A 21,971-nucleotide genomic window follows, 5' to 3' on the forward strand; every position below is an offset into this window, starting at 1 on the left:
GGAGGTGATGTCCAGCATACACACACTCTATTCCATTCTATAGTCAGGCTGATAGAATGTTGGAATGCAATGAGGGGACCTGTAGGTTATAAAACCTGATAAATGTCGAAGGCGAGGCCCAGCCTGCTGCCGCACAAATATCTTCAATGGGTATCCCACTCGACCACGCCCACGAGGAGGCCATGCTCCTCGTAGAGTGAGCTCTGATGCCTAAGGGGCATTGAAGGCCCTTGGCTTCATAAGCCAGCGCTATAGCATCCACTATCCAGAGCGATATTCTTTGCTTTGAGACAGCGAGACCCTTAGTTCGGCCGCCAAAGCATACAAATAATTGTTCCGTCTGTCTGAACAGGGCAGAACGTTCCAAATATACTCTGAGCGCCCTGACCGGGCAGAGTAAATTTGCGTCGCTTTCGTCTGCTGGGGACGATAGCGCTGCCAGAGATATCACCTGTGCTCTGAAGGGGGTAGAGAGCACTTTAGGAATATACCCGTGCTTTGGCCTAAGGACAACTCTGCAGTCGTTAGGTCCAAATTCCAGGCAAGCAGCGCTTGATGACAGCACGTGCAGGTCGCCCACTCTTTTAACTGAAGCGAGCGCCAGCAAGAGCACAGTTTTGAGCGAGAGCTGCTTAAGGTGCACGGTTCGGAGAGGTTCGAACGGGGCACCCTTGAGTGCGTCCAGGACCGTGGCCAGGTCCCAGATCGGCACCGAAGGTGGGCGAGGAGGGTTCATCCTCCTAGCGCCTCTTAGGAAACGAATGATCAGATCGTTTTTCCCTAATGAATGTCCTTTATCAGGATTGTGTGACGCCGCTATGGCAGCCACATAGACTTTGAGCGTGGAGGGTGTGCGGCCCGCCTCCAGCAGCTCCTGCAAAAAGGCGAGTACACTTGGTATCTCACACGTTTTGGGGTTCAAACTCTTGGTATCACACCAGTCACTGAACACTTTCCACTTCCGCTCGCGCCTCAGTAATGGTTCTCAAAACTCCACTGGGGAGGTTCTCGGGAACCCGTTGAGGGGCCATGCATGGAGGGCCCACAGATCGGGGCGGGGATAAAGAATCATCCCGCTGGCCTGTCCGAGGAGGTCTTGCCTCAGCGGAATCGGCCATGGGGCAGATTGCATCATCTGTATCAGTTCTGGAAACCACGTCTGGTTTTTCCAGAGTGGGGCTACCAGGAGCACTGCACATTTCACCTCCCTGATCCGACTGATGACCTGAGGTAGCATCGCGATCGGGGGAAAAGCATACAAGGGGCGGCTCGGCCAAACTTGGGCGAGCGCGTCCGTGCTTTTTGAGAAGAAGAGAGGGCAGTGCGCGTTTTTCTTGGAGGCGAAGAGGTCGACCTCTGCCTCGCCAAAGGTTTGCCATAACCACTGAACCGTCAGAGGGTGGAGAGACCATTCTCCTGGAAGAACCTTGTCTCTGGATAGCATGTCCTCTCCTTGGTTCAGGACACCTGGCACGTGCGCTGCCCTTAGCGAGCGCAGGTGGTGTTGTGACCATAGAATGAGCTCCCTGGCCAGAGAGTGCAGGGAGCTCGACCTGAGTCCACCTTGGCGATTTATATACGAAACTACCGTCATGTTGTCCGTTCAGACCAGGACGTGTTCGTTTTTTAGGTACGGAAGCAGGGCTCTGAGAGCCAAGGCGACCGCTTTAATTTCCAGACAGTTTATGTGTAGGCACTTTTCCAGGTTTGACCAAAACCCGGAGACAGGCCTGCCCTCGTAAAGGGCCCCCCATCCTATTTTGGAGGCATCTGTCATGATCATTTTTCTCCGCGTACTCACGCCCAGACTCACGCCGGTTTGATACCAGTTGATGGCTTTCCAGGGCTTCAGGGCTTTTATACAGCCGTGATTCGCTCTGATCAAAAAGTGGCCCGAGCGCTACGCATGAGTGGGGACACGGCTCTTGAGCCAGCGCTGGAGAGGACGCATGTGCAACAATCCTAGCTGGAGTACAGCTGATGCCGAGGCCATGAAACCGAGCATTCTTTGAAATCGTTTGACGGGGGCGTGCGCGCCCGTTCTGAACGATGTTGCAAGGCGTCGAATAGAGAGCGCGCGCTCTGATGAGAGGCGCGCTGTCATCTGCACTGAGTCTAGCACTATTCCCAGAAAAGAGATATTCTGGCTGGGGGATAGCACGCTCTTTGCAAAATTGATTCTCAGACCCAGGCATTCTAGATGGCTGATAATCCAATAATCTCAGAAAGGGCCTGTGATGAGGCGCTATCGGAATGTGAAAGTAAGCATCTTTCAAATCCACTGATAGAAACCAATCCCCGGGGCGAACTTGCGCGACGATATGTTTGGTTGTTAACATTCTGAACGAGCGAATCATTAAAGCTTTGTTCAGATGTCTGAGATCCAGGATGGGGCGAAGGCCACCGTCCTTCTTCGGGACGAGAAAATAGCGGCTGTAAAAACCTGCCTCACTCAAAGAGGGAGGAACAGTTTCTATAGCGCCCTTCTCTATCAATTTGAGCACCTCGGTGAGTAGAACATGTGACACATCTTCTCTCACTTTCGTCTCGACCACCGCTGAAAAGCGGGGTGGTCTGCGAGCGAACTGAAGTGAGTATCCGTGTTTTATTATGTTCAAAACCCATTTCGGCATGCCGGGGATTTTTTTTCCAGGCTTCTGCTCGCACAGATATGGGCTGAATGCTGGCTGGGGGCGTGTCCCAGTGACGTATGGGCCCCACCGGCAAATCGCTTTGTGCTAACACAGAGTCTACGGCTCTCAGAGGCGCAGGTGCGCGCTGAGCAGCCGTATTGAGTGCCGAGTGCAGGGGTGCGTGTGAGAGTACAGGCATGTGCGATATCTCCGAGATAGCATGAGCATCTCACAGCATGAGTCGGAGAGATGCTTGCAACTGTATGAACAGTGTTTTGGGGTGGGGGTGCATACATCATAATAGGCACGCGCGCCACATTCATAAAGCTTGGGAGTTTCTTTGCTCGCGCATTGCATCTGTGATGCTTGCGGCATGAAATAGAGAGCTGTTTGAAACTGTATGCTCTGGCAGCCTCTGTGAGCGGCGCTTTTTCTTGCGCGGCTTGAACGGAGGTGGCAGCACGGTGGAAGCCGGCTCGTTTGCGGTGAAAATGGCAAAGCGAGCGCGCAGCTCAGCGAGGCCCAAGGAGTCGCATTCAGGGCATCCACCCTGAATGAGTGCAGATTCTGTGTGGTCCAGACCCAGGCAGCCAGTGCAGATGATGTGCCGATCTCCGTCGTGAAGAGGGCCTCTGCACGAGGCGCAGGCTGAAGGCATTAGAAACAACGCCTTGGAAAATCACTCTTTTACTCTTTTACTTTTAAAAGCGTCGCGGGGGCGAGCGCTTGCAGTAAAGGATGGCGTAGCAGAAGGCTTCGAAGGCGGCTGAAGGTGCCGGCGTCCTCTTAGCAGTCCCGCTGTAAGCTTGTCAACGGCGGCGAAAGACTCCAACAATCCGGAGGATCCAGCATAGAGAAGGTCTTTGCTGAAGAAGATTAAATCTAAAGGAACTCGCATGACGGGGTGCCCATTATATAGCCTGCCTATGCTAATTTCGGCAGGCTCTGAGCGCGCGAACGCGAGGCGCGCGCCCATTGGTCGCGCGTTCAGAGTCGCCCCGTCATTGGTTCGAGCAGTTGCCGTGGCACAGCCAATGACCGAGCTGCCTCGCTCATCGCTGTCTGCTGTGCAGCTGCAATGTGTTTTACATAAAGACTTCAATATTTCTCAAGAAACAGAGTTTTCCCATAGCGTAAGCTACTTACGCAATAGGAGAGACCTCTCGATAGGGAACTGATGTTCCCTTTTATACAAACGTGTCCCTAAATTCCACATGCATTTTCATTCTTTAAAAGTTGCAGACCAAAATTGGTTATCAATTACACAATAAGATGATCTGGGATTAGTGTGAGGGAGTTTCAGGCCAGTTGAAAGCCAGAAAAACGCCAGTGTTATTTTTCAGCTACACATTTCATAATAGAGTCACAAGAGACGCACACACCCAATATAGAAACATGTATCCTTGTTTATTAAACGACAGCATGATGACTTCACTTCCGGTAGGTTCAGTTTCAGACGGCCGGTGGCGCGCTTGGTCTTGTTTTAATGCTGGAGAACTCGCGGCTGGCGGAGACGCGCAACATTCCACACGCGCACATTTACTGCGATCGCACAGTGGGGAAAACACACGAGAGAGACACAACAGACACACGAGGACCATTTACATAGCTGTTTTCTGTTTGATAACCACGTTTAAGAATCCACAGCGGGATAGTTTGAACGGAATCCCAGCACAGACTAGCCGAGGAAGATGGGTTTAGTCCCTGCTGTATCAGTGCTCATTTTGGCCATCGCGGTTCCGAGCCTGGCCGGGTACATTGAGGTATGTGCGCGCTATTATCTCAACCTCATTTTTCATAATTCTCTGATTTTCTCATTTGGTCTCAACTGATATTAGACAGCTGCAATTTGTCCTGCAATTGTGAAATCCGTGGATGAAGCCAAGTTCACTAATAATATCCTGTTCAAGTGCTCACTCAGTAAAATCATTAGTCTGAATATGGAAAATGTCACTTTATATTATTGTTTAGTCCAACTGAGTGGCAGAAGATTTTTTATTTGTATTTTTTTTTTATATGAAGCCTAACATTATTGTCTGTTTGTGGTTATTTTATTCCATGAAGTACAAATTACAGAAGTAAAGGAATAACAATGTCTTATTGGGATTGTCTAGTTTCTCTTGTTTGTCATGCTGAATTGTAAAACCGTATCAACAAGCGACAACACTGATTCTCTCATGGCGTGTTTAAAGTCCCCCGTAGCTAATCTGAATGTGCACTTAAGACGATAGAGGTCTTTCTGAACATACTGTATAGACTTTCAAATCTGCTTTTAACCTCTAGTGAGGTCAAATAGCCACGGTTGCTGTGGGAGTTAAAAAAATATATATATATATATTTAGTATCAAATTAAAAGATAGATTTTTATATTAGAAGAGCTCACACACTTTGTCCCTATTGAGGTTTGAAGTTGCTGGTTGCACATTTGATTAGTAAGAACATTTCTAACATTATCACAATTAAATATTCAAAATGAACCGTCAAAAGTCAACCTTAGACTAAGGACTTTTTGATTTGACCTTTTATATAAATACAAATATAGCACATCATTATATACATTCACTGAGTACTTTATTAGGAACGCCTGTACACTTAATTATTCATGCAATTATTTAATCAGCCAATCATGTGGCAGCAATGGAGTGCATAAAATCAAGCAAATACGGGTCAGGAGCTTCAACTAAACCATAAAAATGGGCATTTTTTTTTTTTTTTTTTTTTTTTTTTGTCTCCGTGATTTCGACTGTGACCTGATTGTCATAAAAACATATAAATGGCTTTCACTGATTTTATTGAACCGTGGCATGATTGTTGTTGCCAGACGGGCTGGTTGGAGTATTTCTGTAACTGCTGATCTCCTGGGATTTTCACACTCAACAGTCTCTAGAATTTACTCAGAATGGTGCCAAAAACATCCAGTGAGTGTCAGTTCTGCAGATGGAAATGTCTTGTTGATGAGAGAGGTCAATGTAGAATGGCCAGACTGGTCCAAGCTGACAAAGTCTACGGTAACTCAGATAACCACTCTGTACAATTGTGGTAAACAGAATAACATCTCAGAATGCACAACACATCGAAACTTGAGACGGATGGGCTACAACAGCAGAAGACCATGTCTGGCACTTTATTAAGACCATAGTGTTCCTAAAAAAGTGCTCCGTTAGTGTATATTCACCTGGAATAGCTTTCAGGTGTTTGATCTGATCAGCATCTCTCAGAATGTCAATCTTTAGGTGATTTGGTGCTCTTCCTACAGTACGTTAAAAGACTTGAATGTATCTGTTTGTATCAGAGAAAACAGAATCAAGATTGTGAAACATGTCAGTCACTGGCAAGAAAATATTAATCAAATAATGTAATGTATATTCAGTGAGGTCAAAAATATGAGGTTACAAATTTATGGATCATATTTATTGGATCTTACATTGGAGAAGCTAACACGCCTTTCCTAGAAGGGGACCTGCCCTTGTTTTAGAGACAGTTTGGTGCTTTTATATTTGTGCCAATATTACACTCTGATGGCGCGCTCCTCCAATAAGGTGTCAGCTCAGCCTGAGGCATGATTCAACTAATTATAAAGCTATTCTTTATTTCTCGCAGTATAATGGGGGGGATGAACATGTACAGTTCAGCATTGCTGATGAAAATCAAGGAATCATTCAGATCAATATTCTGAGCCTATCCCATTTCTGTTAACACTGCTATATTCTTTGCTACTCATTTGACTCCTAGTATCCTTCATTGTGTTTTTTTGATCCCTCCTTGGGTGTATTTTGGGAGAAGGCATGTGGTGAGAGGAGTGTATTTGGAGTGTGTTGTGTTGCTGTGTGCTGAGTTGGTGAGTCTACTTGACTTCAGACCTGACCCATCTGAAAAGTTCTGCAGAGGTTCCTAAACTGCAGGAGCACTGCATCCATTGAAACATCCAGTTTCTTCCTGCTTGGGAAAGGAGTTATTTCCCTTCTCTCTCTTTTTTCATTTTTTGCCAGGTGTCATTTTAACTTGGAGACAGAGAGAATGTGTTAAAAATCACATTTGGCTGTCTCTTTGGGTGTTGATTCTTTGCTGTGTGAGCTTGCATATAGGGGACTTTTATAGTTCCATCAGCTGTGCGCAAGTCCCTGTTAAATAACCATGACATATTTTCTCTGTTCCATAACCTAATGATCGGTGTATGTAGGTGTAATTTGAAGGCCTTGTAGGTGCACATCTGGCACAAAGGCTTTTAAAATGTTGTTTGACTAGTGTTAAAAAGATTGTTTAGGCTATACTCTTTAAGAGATCTTCTTTTGGCAAAATTCTAATGCAGCATTGCTTCTATCTTTTGTGGGCCAAACATTTGTTTATTTATTTTTTCAGACTGATCACTGTGAATTCGGCAACACCGTGTATTTACACTTGATCACTTCATGCATTTTTACTTGTGCTGTTAGTCAATTAACATTTTTAATCGTGATTAATTGCATGCATTTATTTAGTAGTTAATCATGATTAACCACAGATTTTGAGAGTGCTGAAATGTGACACTATATGTAATTACTTTCCTGTCAAAATGCATTTAACTCAATTTCCCAAACAAAGCCTTAGTATAAAGATAGAAATACACTAAAATTGCCACACCAATTCAAGTAACATTAAACATTTCCCAAAGTCCAAGAGGGAGTTTGACTAATTTAAAGAATTAGTCTCCTTATAGGTTGTATTTTCATTGCAACAGGCATTAAATCTCTTAACCTCTCATCCCCCACAATATTAATCTGCCAGTTGACTGTGACTGTCCACTTTGCTACAGCAATCGTGAAACTGCATTCATGACTCTCATCATGGCGGCAAAGCCAGCTTCCAACGCCGCTCTGAACTCCGTGCTTCTGTGGAAATTAAATGCAACTTGCATTGGCTGAAAATACATGAAATCAACAGTTGAATTTTTATGTGAGGAGTGGGTTTTCTATGCGAGGAGTTGCTGCCTATGGACAGCGTTCCAAATCAGTCACTTATGAGGTTCCACTTTAGGGCTGCAACTAATTATTTTTATAATCGACTAATCTAACAATTATTAGAACGATTATTAGAATGACTATTCATGTGATTTATTGCAGTGATTAATCATTAGCGCTTAACCGATTATCCAGCTTGTGCCCCGACTTAAAAGTTTGTATTAAATGTGCTTACTAACAATAAAGAGGACAAAATCATCTTTTAAATATATCTCTAAATGACATTCACTGAATTAAAGGGGAAAAACTACTTGGATTTTTTATTGTTTAAGTAATTACAAATTTCACTGCAGAAACTCCCATTGTTATCAAGTGTTTTTGTTTTCCATTTTTAATTGTTCTTAAAACTAGATACATTTACTTGAGAAGCAACATATGAGATATTTAGACTTGCTTTAAGAGAATGTATCTTAAATATACGTGTATTTTTTCACTTGTTCATACAGTGCAGTAAATGAAAAATATGCTTATATTCAACATAAAGGATCTAAAAGCAAGTCTGAATATCTTCTGTTGTTTCTCAGGTATATTTATCTTGTTTTTAGGATTTTACGATATTTTAAAATATTATAATATTACAATTAATTAAATATTATATTCAAAATTCTCCAATATTTTTTTTTTCTTCTGCAGTATAGCTGCTAAAGTAAATGTACATAATGAGTTTTAGATATTTATATTGGGAAAACAAACCAAAAAAAGACAAATAAAAAATGTTGCATTGTATATGGGCTAAGACTACACCGGCTCACCTTTTTGTTCACTTGATTTCCATCTTTAACTCACAAAAACAAACTCTGTCTTCTTTATATAGCTGAGTATCGCCGATTTTCTTCACAATAAGATGCACACGTGACACTCGTATGATCTCTCGAGCAATCACTATAAAGGAAATCTGTCTGCAGCAAGTGTGCGCCAGTGAAGAAGGTCTCCGCGCGAGACGGTGTATCAGCCGGGAGACGTTTGAAACTCTCTCGTGCTGTTTTTCACACGACTCGTATAAGCGGCTCTGACCGCACAGACAAATGCCAGTTTCAGAGTTTGTGCTGATTTATATAAATACAGTATATAACAGCGCAGTGTTTCCTTTTTAGACGCACTGACAGGCAAGTTTTGCTCAAGCGGAACACCAGGTACAGCTCCGATTGTTTTCACGATGACACTGCTTGTGTATTTACTTATTTATCATTTTTGTATTCTAATACTCTGCGATCTACATCACCTTCATCTGTTTGGAAAGTTTGGAGTGCTTCTGGACTGTGAGCTGTTCTTTCTTCCTCTCCTCAATCAAGCACGAGCTCAAGTGTTGCTGTCCTGTGTCATCATTAGCATTTCAAAAGATCTCATGTTGTGTTAAAAGGACTATTCGACAGTGGAAAATGTTGTCGACATTGTCGGTTAATGTCAACTAATCGTTTCAGCCCTATTCCACTTCAATCAAGGTGCTGTCTCAGAAGAGTCTCACTAAAAGACTATCTACCGTTAGTGTGTCATTTTTCTGCTACAGCTGCCCAGTCATCGGCACTACAAATTGAGTTAGCTTGTTTTGCACACATTATTGTTGTCAGATGTGGAAATGAACATTCAGGGATAAAGTGGTGCTAAATCCTGTTTCTCTGAAATACTTTTTGGTCATTTGAATTAGCTTAAGTATCCAGCACAAAGCTCAGCCCTGGCAAATGTAGCACATTGCCAACTAATTCAACACAGGCCTGCTGGAATTTTACTGGCACATCAAATAAATTTTGTGTTCTATGCAAAGCATGAATCACAGGCTTGTTTTCCATATATTTAGGGCTATCACTGATAGTAACACAAGCTGGAAGTCACCACAATTTTTCCCTACGCTCTGAAATGGTAAACAAAAGCATTGTCTCTTTTCCAGCTTGCTTGAGGGTTAACTTTGCTCTGGTTACTCTGCCTTGCAGCACTGCCTCCCATGTTGTATTATGGGCTCTTGTAATGATTACATGGCATAGCTGAAAAATGCTTAAAAGTCATGAAATCCATAATAGATCCCATTTACTTTTTACTTCAATTTCCTTGTCTTGCATAATTTACATTGGTCCAAGTTATTCCATATCAAAAATGTCTGTAATATTTTATGAAAATGTTAATCTTTATTCCACTGAAATTACTTTCCTTTTTGGCTAACTTCACTAAGCACTCTTACATACTGAAATGGAACACCCAACTTTTAATCATCCAATCAATATCCAATAGATAAAATCAAGCCCTGTCCTACATTTTCCCCCTATCGAACATCCTGTTTCATTTGGAAATGTCAAATAATAGTAAAATGGTTTACGAATGCCACTTAATTTGAATAATATTTGAGCCTGGCTGATTGTGACCTTATCTATCAAGCCAAATAAGACTCTGTGAGCCTCAGAATTTGTCAATCAGCCGTGACATTTTACAGAAATACACGTTGAAGTCAATGCACTGACACCATTGCAGGATTCTGTCCTTTTTGCTCGTCACACCTGTGGTTGGGTTACCAGACGCAATAGCTTTGTGTGTATGCATGAATATTTCCGGGGGGTGGGTCTTGTTTGTTTGATGGGTTGATTATGTCTGCAGCCTTTGATGCATACAAATGGCTTGTGTGCCAGACTTCATTGTGTGGATGTGTTAGGAGGGCTTTTAATAGCATGCTCACCCCCAGAGTGATGAATGGATGCCTGTAAGGGGCTTTTGTGAGCTCAATTGGTGCAAACAGCCTGAACAGCACGTGGACCTAGAGGGACATAACTGCATGTATGTTTATCAGACACAACAATGGACATCCAGGCTAGAGAGCAGATGTTAATTGTCACATTGTGCACTTCTTTTGACGTTTAGATTAGCGTCGCCCATTGTAGCACTTGATTACATTGGCTTGGCTAGAATTAGCTTCCATGTGCTGTGTATTTACCACAATCATGTTTAAATTTAACTAAAAGCAATCCAGGCACAATGCGAAAAATGCAACAGGACATTTTTGTCAATCACTTGGTTTCAGCCAAGTGATTGACAAACTGCTCACTGCTCATCATAGCTGTAATAATAATAATAAAAATATAATTATTTTATATAGCCCTGTAATATTTTAAGGTCGGGCAAGGAGGAGGCAGGAATCGGCTGAACAGTAAACAAAGTTTTAATGTCAAACTTAACTTAAAACAAACTCGGACACCCATAACGCTGCGGCTCATTTTAGCTTAGTCCCAGTTCTCCCGATGGCCTGTCTGACCTTGATCGGCCCCAAAGTGCATCGGCCCACTGGGAAAATGCCCGGTATACCAGATTACCAATCCAGCCCTGTTCCTCGGCGATGGTTGTAGCAGCCTTTTCCTGTTTTGTAAAACCAGAGCTATGCTAGCACCACCCTGCTGTTCATGCTGAGAGCTAAGAGCGTAGTGCTTAGAGAGACACTTTCAATTATTTCACCAGCTGCTCTGTCGCTCCACAAATCCTCTTAGCTGTAAGACACACTCAGAAGAGAGGAGAACAAGCTAGCCTGCTATAGATGCTCTGCCCCTCCATTACTGAGATTATGCATACATGCACGCAAACACACCTTGATACCCACGTCCTCATTTGTGTAAGCCAAGAATGCACCTTAGTCATTGACACACTTCCTGGCTTATCACTACAGTGACTGAACCACTGATGTAACCCTGCCCTATATTACTGACACATTAATGGCAAAAATCATTTTAACATATGGGGAGTGGACATTAACTTTTTATTTTAAGTTAAGAATTTATTTATTGTAGATGGAGTTTGTGTCACACTTGACACTAGAACTGGGTGATGATAAATATCGATATTGTTTTATGGAAAAAACCCTCTGTCGATGATAAACGTTTCTGAATTTACGATATTTTGCTTCTGTTCTACTTCGAAGACCAGATCATGAGTGTGTCGCTAAAAATCTAAGCAGTTCGGCAAAGTTAAATGCACAGCCATCTAACCGAATCGCAGTTTTTAAATCAGATGGTTATTAAGTGTTAGCTGACTAGCGGCTACATAGCCCTTCTGTAATATGAACTAGTAATGAGGCAAGGTAGATGGTAGCTTGTACCTAGCTAGATGGCTAATTTGAAATTATTGTGTACCGAACAACAAAGCACTGACAATGCAATGCGTCTATTGACTGAACACAACAGCAACTCTGACATCAACACAACTTCTTCTGTTTAATTATATTCTATTTAGTTAAAAGTTTTTTCATGATCCATAGCACTGCCATGTCCACAAAAGACACGGTGCACGGGGGGGTTCCACTGTGGATAGTACCTGGTACCTGATACTTTTTTAATATCACCTCGATCGAGGTTCCAAGAGAGCCGAGCCGACACTAAATGTGATGTCAAAATCCTGCAGATCACTGATTGGTCAGGGAGAATCGTCACTACCAGCCTCACTGGATTTTCGACACACAACACCAACCCGACAATTTTTAAGTTAGTAACAGCAATAACAGTATAATTTGTTCACGCCACTTTCGAAAAAAGAAATTGCTGTGCGCAAAACCATGCTGTGGTCAATAAACGAGGTGCAGACGGTCTACTCGTTAGCGATAAACAAAACATTCTCCCCGGAATTGTATCAGTTGTTGGCCATCAGTTGTTGATGGAGGCGGCTACCACCGGACATACCAACAATGTAGGGAAAATGGACATGATCTAAACCGACGAGCAATGGGAGGCAGAGTGCCCTGGACTGGCGTTGATCCATGATGGAGGATGGTAGGAAGAGCAAACCATTAATGGCCTTTTTTTTTTTTTTCTTTTTTTTTGAGGACTGCCCATTTTCAGAGTTCCATATTTAAAGACCCCATAAAATTGCTTGATAAACAGTTTTAGGCCCTGTGTTTGACGTATTTCCTATTAAAACAGGCAGTTTGGGCAGGACAGCTTGAAGAGCATTTCCTTTTTTTACAGTAGCCAATATAGGCATCATTTATTTTTTTTTTGGTTGGTACATTCTCATTCTAGAGAGCATTTGACTATAATTTGACAAACTTTATTTAATATACAGTACTGTACAAAAGTTTTACGCACACAAGATGCTGAAAAAAACATTTGTCTTAAGATGGTTATTTATGTTTTCAGCTTTAGTGTGTCAATAGGAAATATAAAGGTTAGACTCCCAAACATTACTTTTGTAAATAGAAAAGATTAGAATAGAAGAACAGGGATACCTGCAACAAATATCACGGTCCCCACAGACCCCCACTGAACATCATGTCTGTCTGAGATTACATAAAGTGACAGAAGCTGTTGAGACAGTCTAAACAGAAGAACTGCGGTGAATTCTCCATGAAGCTTGAGACATCCTGTCTGCCAACAACCAAAAGTGTCCAGGAGTAACAAGGAGAATTGGTGCTGTTTTGAAGGCAAAGGTGGTCACACCGAATATTGATTGACATTTTTTTATGTTTACTGGACTTTGTATGACATTAAGTGATAAATGAAAACTATTGTGCCTAAATCTTTTGCACAATACTGTACATATCTGCATATCTTTACATAAGGGAATTTAGTTAGCAAATATATGATCTCAAAACTCAGACATGAACTAAAAGCCACAAAACTCATATTTTGATTTAATATCATCTAAAGAAATCTGTATGTTATTGTTTCAAAATGTACATATCTTTTTGGTAAAACCGCACTTAGTCTCATGCTTTCTTTGTCTCTCTTATCTGTTCCTCTTTGTCATGTTTGAGCATGTCTGCTGCTCAAGGTCCCTCTTCATGACCAGCTGCACAAGAGGAGGTTAAATTTAGCAAGTTCGTCAGGCAAGCCCTGCTAGCACAATTGATCTGAATCTCCTTCTCCTGGGTGCCGTGTTCGCTCTAATTATCCTGTGCGTCTTCAGTGAAATTCTCTGCTTTTGAGAGAAAGACAGAGGCACTGTTACCTCCCACAGCTCAGCTCATCACAAATTTAGACTACAAAATGTGAACAAATTTGAAAGTGGATATTTATAGTAAAAAAGCACTTAAATATTGATCTGTTTCTCACCCTCACTCATCATATTGCTTCTGAAGACATGGATTTAACCACTGGAGTGTAGTGTCAATGTTTTGGACCCCATTCACTTGCATTGAATGGACATACAGAGATTAAATATTCATCTGAAAATCTTAGCTTGTGTTCTGCTAAAGAAAGAAAGTCATACACATCTGGGATGGCATGAGAGTGAGTAAATTATGAGAATTTGGGTGAACTATCCTTTAAAAGAACACATCTCAGGCCATCTCAGGAGGTGCTCTGAGTTAAAAACCTTTAGTTTCGTACCCTGCTCTCAGCCGAGATGCGGAAAATGGCAAAGATCTGCAGTGGAGGCATCGTGGATATTATATGCAAGGGTGAGTTAAACTAACTACATTAAGAACTCGATTGCAGGCTAATATGTCTTTTCACTTAATATTAGGAAAGCATATTTTGCACTCTCTATAATGTATGAAGCTTCCTGTGTACAAGTCGCCTAAATGATGGGATATGTGCGTTCTATTAAATTGACTGATTACAGTTTCATTTTATGATTCAGGGCTGGGGATACATCACCCACGATATAATCAAGATGGTTTTTGCTGACGATGTAAAATTCAAAAATCGCGATGATTTTAATGAGCCATTTATTTGGCCATTAAGTTTTATATGGTGCATCAGTAGACTAATTTCACGATCATTCAGGGCTGTATAAGCAATCAAAATACCATCAAAATGGAAATATGAACATATGTTATTATTTAACTGCCAAAGGTTGCGATTGAAGACCAATAAACATGGTCTGTGTGCAGACGCGCTGATCTGTGTGCACGTGGGGGCGGCGGGAATTCTTAGTTCAGTTCACCCGCATTGTGAAATACTGCAGGTTCAAGCATTCGTGCAATTCCAAAACATTATTATACAAATCTACAAGCGTGGAACTGTAAAGGAGAATTTGACAGCGGTTCACAAGATGCAACACTCAGAACTGCCAAACAAACTTACCCTTTTCCGTTTCATAATAAAAACTCCTAGTGAAGGTGAACTAAATATGACTGCGCTTTCAGTGTCAAAATAAAACCCCCAGTTTAGGATGACGTAAATGGGACTAAAATATATCAATGTATCTAACAAATCTTATCCTGAAAATAATATTAATTCAGTATTTTATATTATAGTAATAAACTTGACTGGGTTCCACAGTAATAATTTTGTACTATGCAATCAATATTCATCTGTTTTCCGAGAAATAATTGTATTTTTTGCACACCTTGTTCATTCACAAAGAAAAATGTTTTGGTAAAAATATATGAAGGTAAATAGTATTTTTATTAAGCATCCATATATGATTGAAAGTATAAATGTGCAAATCAATAAAAATGATTACATTTTACTCACCCTTGTGTTCATTTATTAAAAAAACTGTGGGAAACATGCTTTCATCATTTTTAAATACATTTTTATTTAATGCTTTTGAAATATTAATTCAACGTGGCTACAATGGCTGTTTAGATGAAATTGTTATTGCACACTTGTGCTATTTCAGAGCAAAAACATAAATATCGAGGTATATATTGAATATCATCAATTTGCTGAAAAGTATCAAGATATAAATTCTGAAGCCATATCACCCAGCCCTAATATGATTATTATACAACTCTTCATTTAAATATAAGAACAGTGTGTACAAGTTGACTTGTGTTAGGACTCAAGTTGTTTAATCCTAGAGACTTTGCCTTACCTGTTGCATACTTTAAAAACAGGGTCTGATTTTGAGCCAGAATGGTTTAAACTATAGTAATCTTAGCACAAAACACTAAATAAAAGTAATTTACTTTTTGGTAACAGAATTTTGTTCCATTTCTTCTTTTTATGGACCTTGTTTTGATTGGCACAGAATGAAGCTGTTATAGATTACTATAAACAACTGTCGTACTCAACTAGGTCTATGCTCAGAAGAAATTAAGATAAAAATGAACATGTATTGTGGTACATATCGTATCGTGACCTTTGAATCATGATGCGTATCCTATTGGGATGTTGTTGGTGATTCCCAGCCCTACTGTGGAATGACCAAACAATGGCAATAATTTTCCTAGTCCATCCCTCTCCTGAACTTTCTCTCTCTTTAGTATTTAGTATTTATGCATTTGGCAGACGCTTTTATCCAAAGCGACTTACAGTGCACTTATTACAGGGACAATCCCCCCGGAGCAACCTGGAGTTAAGTGCCTTGCTCAAGGACACAATGGTGGTGGCTGTGGGGTTCGAACCAGTGTCCTTCTGATTACCAGATTATCATTTATGTGCTTAGACCACTACACCACCACCACTCCTTTCCACCACACTCTTTCTGTCAAAGTAAACAGCATCATCCTGACCAGCCTCTCTAGCCAAACTGCATTGGCATTTGGATGTTTGTTTCCACTTTGGCTTATGGCTCTGGAGTTTTATTACTTGACTATTTAGGCATGGGGTAGCCAACCCTACTCTTGCATGGCTTCCATCCTTTAGAGTTTAGCTTCAACCCTAAACAAACACAACTGAACCAGCGAATCAAGTCCTGTCTCTGATTATGCATTTCTCCATACTATATAGCATGCAAAAAGCATGGACACTTTACTATCACAGAAGGCCATGGGAGCTCAGGAGCTGTAAGATTAAATAACCTTGAGTTATTTAACTTGAAACTAGAGTGCCTCTTCAAGTTTAGTTGCGATGGGTAAAGAGTTGTTCCTTGTGATAAATATTACTTGTTTAACATCACCAAGGTTAATTATTTTCTCAGTTGTTGTTAGTATGTTGTATTGTACATATGGATAGGTCTGGAGTAAAGTACAATAGCTCACTCACTTCCAGGCTTACAACACACTCGATAGATATAGCTGAACATCAAAATTTGAATGGAGACTAAAAGCGTTTTGTGGCACTTTGATGTATATCAGCCTTGGAACAAAAGTGTGAATGTTTGATTGACTTCTAACGAGTGATTTTGATTTAAATACGGTGTTTAGTGAAAAAGTTTGCTCTCATATCTGTTCCGCGAGTGCTGTCAAACTTGCGCCAGTCAGGAACTGCTGACTGAAAGTCCATGGAAGATTTGAGTTCTCCGTTGTAATGAGTTCTCATGCTTAAGGCAATGCAGTGATTGGATGGAAGCATACATTCTCATGAAAAATGTGGAGAAATTCTCAGAATCTAATGAAGTAGACACATACTCTCCAATAAGTCACATCTCAGACCTTACATTTACCTGTACCTTACATTTTGTGACATTGCTTCAATTTCAGTTTTTAAACCAAAAGAACAAAATGGCTCAGAAATGAATAAGCATAAGAATCATGGGAAACTGTGACCAGTAGCAGCACAGCATTGTGAATTTATCGTCTGTGTTTTGGGGGTCTGGTCTAAAGTGGTCTGATCTGGTCCGGTCGAATATAGGAGAGCAGGGAAGGAGATTAGAATGTCGGATAAGGGGAAGGCTGGCATAAAGAAGATCAGTGCGCTGTAACCGTATACACCCCAGAGATCTGGATCCGCACTGCTGAACCACCAAAAGCACTGCCAACACTGATACAGCACTTTCTGTAAAAAAACAGATAGAAGCAGAGAACACGATTGGGTGTACAGTGAAAATCAAAGCATCCTGTTTTCTGACTTCACAAAAACGTAACCAGGAGCTTCTGGAAGATCCATGTAGAGCAAAGTCCAGTTGTCTGGAACTTCAGTATCGATATTATCTCTATACTTGGGCAAAAAAAAAAAAACGTAATTTTTTAATGTGTAATAATTTTTTATTACACAGAAAATCACTTGTCTAAAATAACTGCATAAATTCTTATAGATACAAATGATGCATTTTCTGTTTTAATTTTTTTGGATTCCATGTTAAATGTTTTAATTAAATGTTATGATCAATTTGTTTTTAATCCAATACATACTGTATAGCTTTAATCAACTGAAAATATAATACTTTTCAACAAAAAAAAAAAAAAAATATATATATATATATATATATATATATATATATATATATATATATATATATATATATATATATATATATATATATATATATATATATATATACACACACATATACATACATAGTATGTGTGGCATACATAAATATATATATTTTTCTTTTTTGGTAAACAAATAAATAAGATGCTCAACAGAGCTTTACAGTATTAATGTAAACATTTAAATTAAAACGATCTGATTTCCTGAGGCAAAAGGCTGCCAAGGCTGAATCGCAAAATGCAGATATTCAGTACACTTGCTTATGTGATATTGTAATTATACTAATACACCATTTCATGCAATCAGTTGAATAAAGCTCTCATTTCAGAGGGACTTTTATTTTGAAAGATCTTTGAAGTTCTTCCTGTTTGTGAAGGGTTCGTTATATCAAGCTTCCCACGACTCATGTGCTGAAATCTCAGAGCTGCAGTGGAAAAAGTTAATTTGAGAGTTCACAGTTGTTTATACACTTAACACACTCTGCAGATGGATACTATTGGACAAACTGCATGAAAATCAAGCATTCGTAGTGTGTGTGTTTGTGTTCATGCCTGTGTGTTGTGAAGGAAATGACAGGGCAGAGAGGCTCCTCTTATTCATACTGTGGCTCACAGCACACATGACTATTTCATTTAATGACGTCCATCAGCTATTTAATGATGACACTTGGCCATATAGAGGCTTTTTTATTATTTTCAAAAGGTTTTTGATTTAATCTCAAAACTCTCATATTACATTTTGCTAATGGCAGCATATTTTAATACGGTACTGAAATTAACAACAAGAAGATATTGTACCATTTAAAATTTTTGGTATTGTGGTATTCCGCACAACCCTAACCTGGAGTGAGCCATCCGTTTAAATTCCCATTCATCCCCATGGCACTTACCTTGACTGGTGTATGCTTTACAGAAAAATGCAACCTAAAAGCTGCTGTCTTTGATCACAGGCACCCTCTAAACAATTTTTCACAGGCAAAAATATCTACTATAATACAATGTATTTTAGATTTATGGTGCCTTAAATTATTTTGTGAGTATACACAACTACTTTTAAATGGCCGTCAAAGGAAAAATATACTTTTTGCTTCAACAATTATGTAGTTATGGTACATACCAGCTGGGACTAAATGGCCAATGCCAACCAGCTAAGACTTAACAACCTGCTTCCAACAAGCAAAATACTAGCAGATTATGGATCTGGTATCTAGACTAGAGATGGAGGAACTTTAAAGGCTCGGAGCTGCTTTAATTGGTGGCAGTGACCGTGGAGACGTGTCCAATCTAAAATCACCAGGGGCAGGTTTCTGCTCCTCTGTCCTGCTGTATGATTAAGAGGAGAATAGGAGGAGATGAAGGTGCCTTTGGGAGAGGCCTGAACCAGGACGCCTGTCACAGAAAGATATACGAAGCCTTTAGAAGTGGGTGAGAATGTGAGAAGGCTGGTTCTGGAAGAATGGAGGAACAGAGATCAAGTGTAGAGGTTTAAGCGGATACATGGGGTGATGCAATGCACCATGGAGAAAATGGTGTACACATTCAAAACCATGGATGTTCACTCTCTGGGGAAATCAAAGCACAGCTCATGGCAGGCATGGCGCTATTGTCTGGTCCCCCATTTATTCTGCACATAGATACGTGTAACCAAGTTCTTCTTGAATCCAATAGAATGGATAGCATTGTTAGTGGTGCTTGCCAAGACAAGCATATACTATGAATCTATAGAATGGATAGCATTGTTAGTGGTGCTTGCCAAGACAAGCATATACTATGAATCTATAGAATGGATAGCATTGTTAGTGGTGCTTGCCAAGACAAGCATATACTATGAATCTATAGAATGGATAGCATTGTTAGTGGTGCTTGCCAAGACAAGCATATACTATAAATCGAAGTATGAAACTCAACCTGCTGCAGACATGAGGAATACCTCAAATTATTTCATTTGTTTAAGGAGAGGATTGCTATGATTTCTCTTAAGTGATCAGACTTTCAATTGCCATCTTGTGGATACTTAAACATGTGAAAAAATCTCATAGACTTACTTTGAAGGAGGGTCCTGAGCCAAAGCTTGGGGCAAGAATATTGCTTGACTAGGGGTTGGCTCTTTTGACTTAGGTCAGTAGCAACTGCAGTTGGGCCAGTAGCAACAGCTTTCCGTCTTTTATCTGTTTTGCTACCATTCACAAAATGCATCTATTTGCCAGAAATTACCTTTAAACTATTAAACTGTCAGGCTGATTACCTTGCTTTTGGTTCTGTATGTACATTGTTCCTGAAGAGTTCTAGTTTTCTAGTTTAAAAAAAATTATAATTAACAGAATCATTTACTTTTAAGCGTTGACAAATTTCAGAAGAGCTTTAGTGTAACTATCTGTCCAATTGGTAGATTCAGTTGGCACTGATGTTTTTCTGTCAACATTGTCTAGACCAGTGGTTCCCAACCCTGTTCCTTGAGGCCCCCAAACACTGCACATTTTGTAAATCTATTTTTCTGACACTCAATTCCGGTCTTGGAGTCTCCACTAAGGAGCTGATGACTTGAATCAGGTCTGTTTGATTAGGGAGATATCCAAAATGTGTAGTGTCGTGGGGCCTCCAGGAACAGGGTTGAGAACCACTGCACTAGACAGATGTCTGTGACCATTGAGCTGTTTTATGTGTCTCATGCAGGAGTGCCACATTAAGGCGGCATATCAAGTTACAAAACGCATTATAATAAAAACCAAGCCATGAGTCACCCGCAGTTTTATTCATTCCTTTTTTATGCGCAAGAATCCATTGTCTAAACGGGCCCCTTAGATGTTAGTGAACAAATTATTCTTTAAATTGTATGCAGTGCTTTACAGATGATGCATTTTTCAGATGTCCTGTTGATATGAGCATTCTTAAAAACTGAGGAAAATATATTTTTTTAAGATACAAGGCCTTCACTGAGGTGATACCCTTGTTTTGGGTACATATTTGTACCCTTAAGAAGACAAAAAGATACATTTATTTTTTTCCCAGAGGAACAAAACATAGAAATGTACCATGAAAGATGCACAATAAGTCCTTGGGGTACAATTATAAAAACAAGTATACATTTTAACTAGAAATACAGAAAAGTTTCTCTTTAGTGCACCACCTCAGTGACGGCCCTCGTACCTTAACCAGTTACATTTTTCTGAGAGTACTGGGTTTGCATGTTTATTTTTCACTTCAATAGAGACCCTGAATATTTTTTTCCTCAGACATAGTCATACTTTTTCCCCCTGACTCCAAGTGTACAGATCTCAACAGATTGTTGTGTTTGTCACATCCACATCATAAGGCTTTTGATCATTAGTAGCTAATTATAAAGAATTCCATGCTGGCAGCTAACTACACTGTCTCCCCTGCTAAGCACAGCTATTTTCTATGTATATAAGTGGCATGAAATTACTTTAGTAGGAAACTAAATATTCTAAAAGGTAAGTCAAATAACACATTTCAAATCCACAGTAAATACTGCCAAAAATGGCATCATTTATTGTGCTACTTTAACTCCGATCACGCTAAAAAACCCCTCTATTTTTCAGGCTGGTTCAGCTAATGTGCATGCACATTCTCGAGTTGATTGACAGGCGATGTCTGTTTATAAAAGGTGATTGGCTGGACTTCCTTTTGTACATCCGCCATATTGGAGGTTCCACTTTCTACCATTCATTTTAATACAAGTGCCCCGTCTCGGGCTAAATGGCGTCTGAAGCTGTGGTTTGTATGACTCACAACATGCTCCATTGAAGTGAGAATGGGATGTTTTGTTTTGATAACAGTGAGGAGTTTGAGAACAGTTTTTTCTGTTTTAATGACTTACAGTGGGTTTAAGTTTTAGAGAGAGCAAGCTTTGAGTCAGTTCACTGTTAGCTGGGGAGATATCTTGTATGGTTTGCAAAGACAGACAGAGCGACAGGAGATGAGCCCTGAGGCTACGAATGAATCACAAATATGGTTGGATTTGTTCACACAAACACACATGGCACAGCTTTTCAATGTATCTCTTCAGTGCATTAGTGAATGTTGTAAAAACATTCAGGTCACATTTCGCAAAAGGATGTAAAAATATGAAATTTTGCATAAAGATGATTAGCATAAGTTAAAAGCAGTACAACAAGTAGCAAACCACCACAATGCATCAATCATTTGTCTATAATTCAAATAATATATTTTGTCTTTTTTTTGTTGTTGTTATTATTACTTTAATGGGAATGGGAGTCATTTAATTAAAATTATGTTGGGAAATGTGCGAGTGAAGAATGACCCGGACATGCTCTTGACAAGTAAGATTCAGTCGCACACTATAAAATTCAT

The 21,971-nt window shown here is 40.3% G+C and overlaps 1 protein-coding gene across 4 annotated transcripts in view; it reads left to right on the forward strand.

The window, feature by feature from the left end:
• Positions 1–4,119: 4,119 nt before the first annotated feature.
• Positions 4,120–21,971, forward strand: part of LOC127661436 (amyloid beta precursor like protein 2-like) — a 91,983-nt gene continuing 74,131 nt past the window's right edge. For 2 of the 4 annotated variants that reach the window (XM_052152148.1, XM_052152150.1), the window contains exon 1: positions 4,120–4,396. In XM_052152148.1, coding sequence (XP_052008108.1) covers positions 4,325–4,396 — 72 coding nt within the window. In that variant the 5' untranslated portion in view covers positions 4,120–4,324. The remainder of the gene's footprint in view (positions 4,397–21,971) is intronic. The other 2 variants (XM_052152151.1, XM_052152149.1) reach the window with 1 other exon arrangement.

This window comes from Xyrauchen texanus, chromosome 21 (genome assembly GCF_025860055.1).
Source record: "Xyrauchen texanus isolate HMW12.3.18 chromosome 21, RBS_HiC_50CHRs, whole genome shotgun sequence".
Lineage (NCBI taxonomy): Eukaryota > Metazoa > Chordata > Actinopteri > Cypriniformes > Catostomidae > Xyrauchen > Xyrauchen texanus.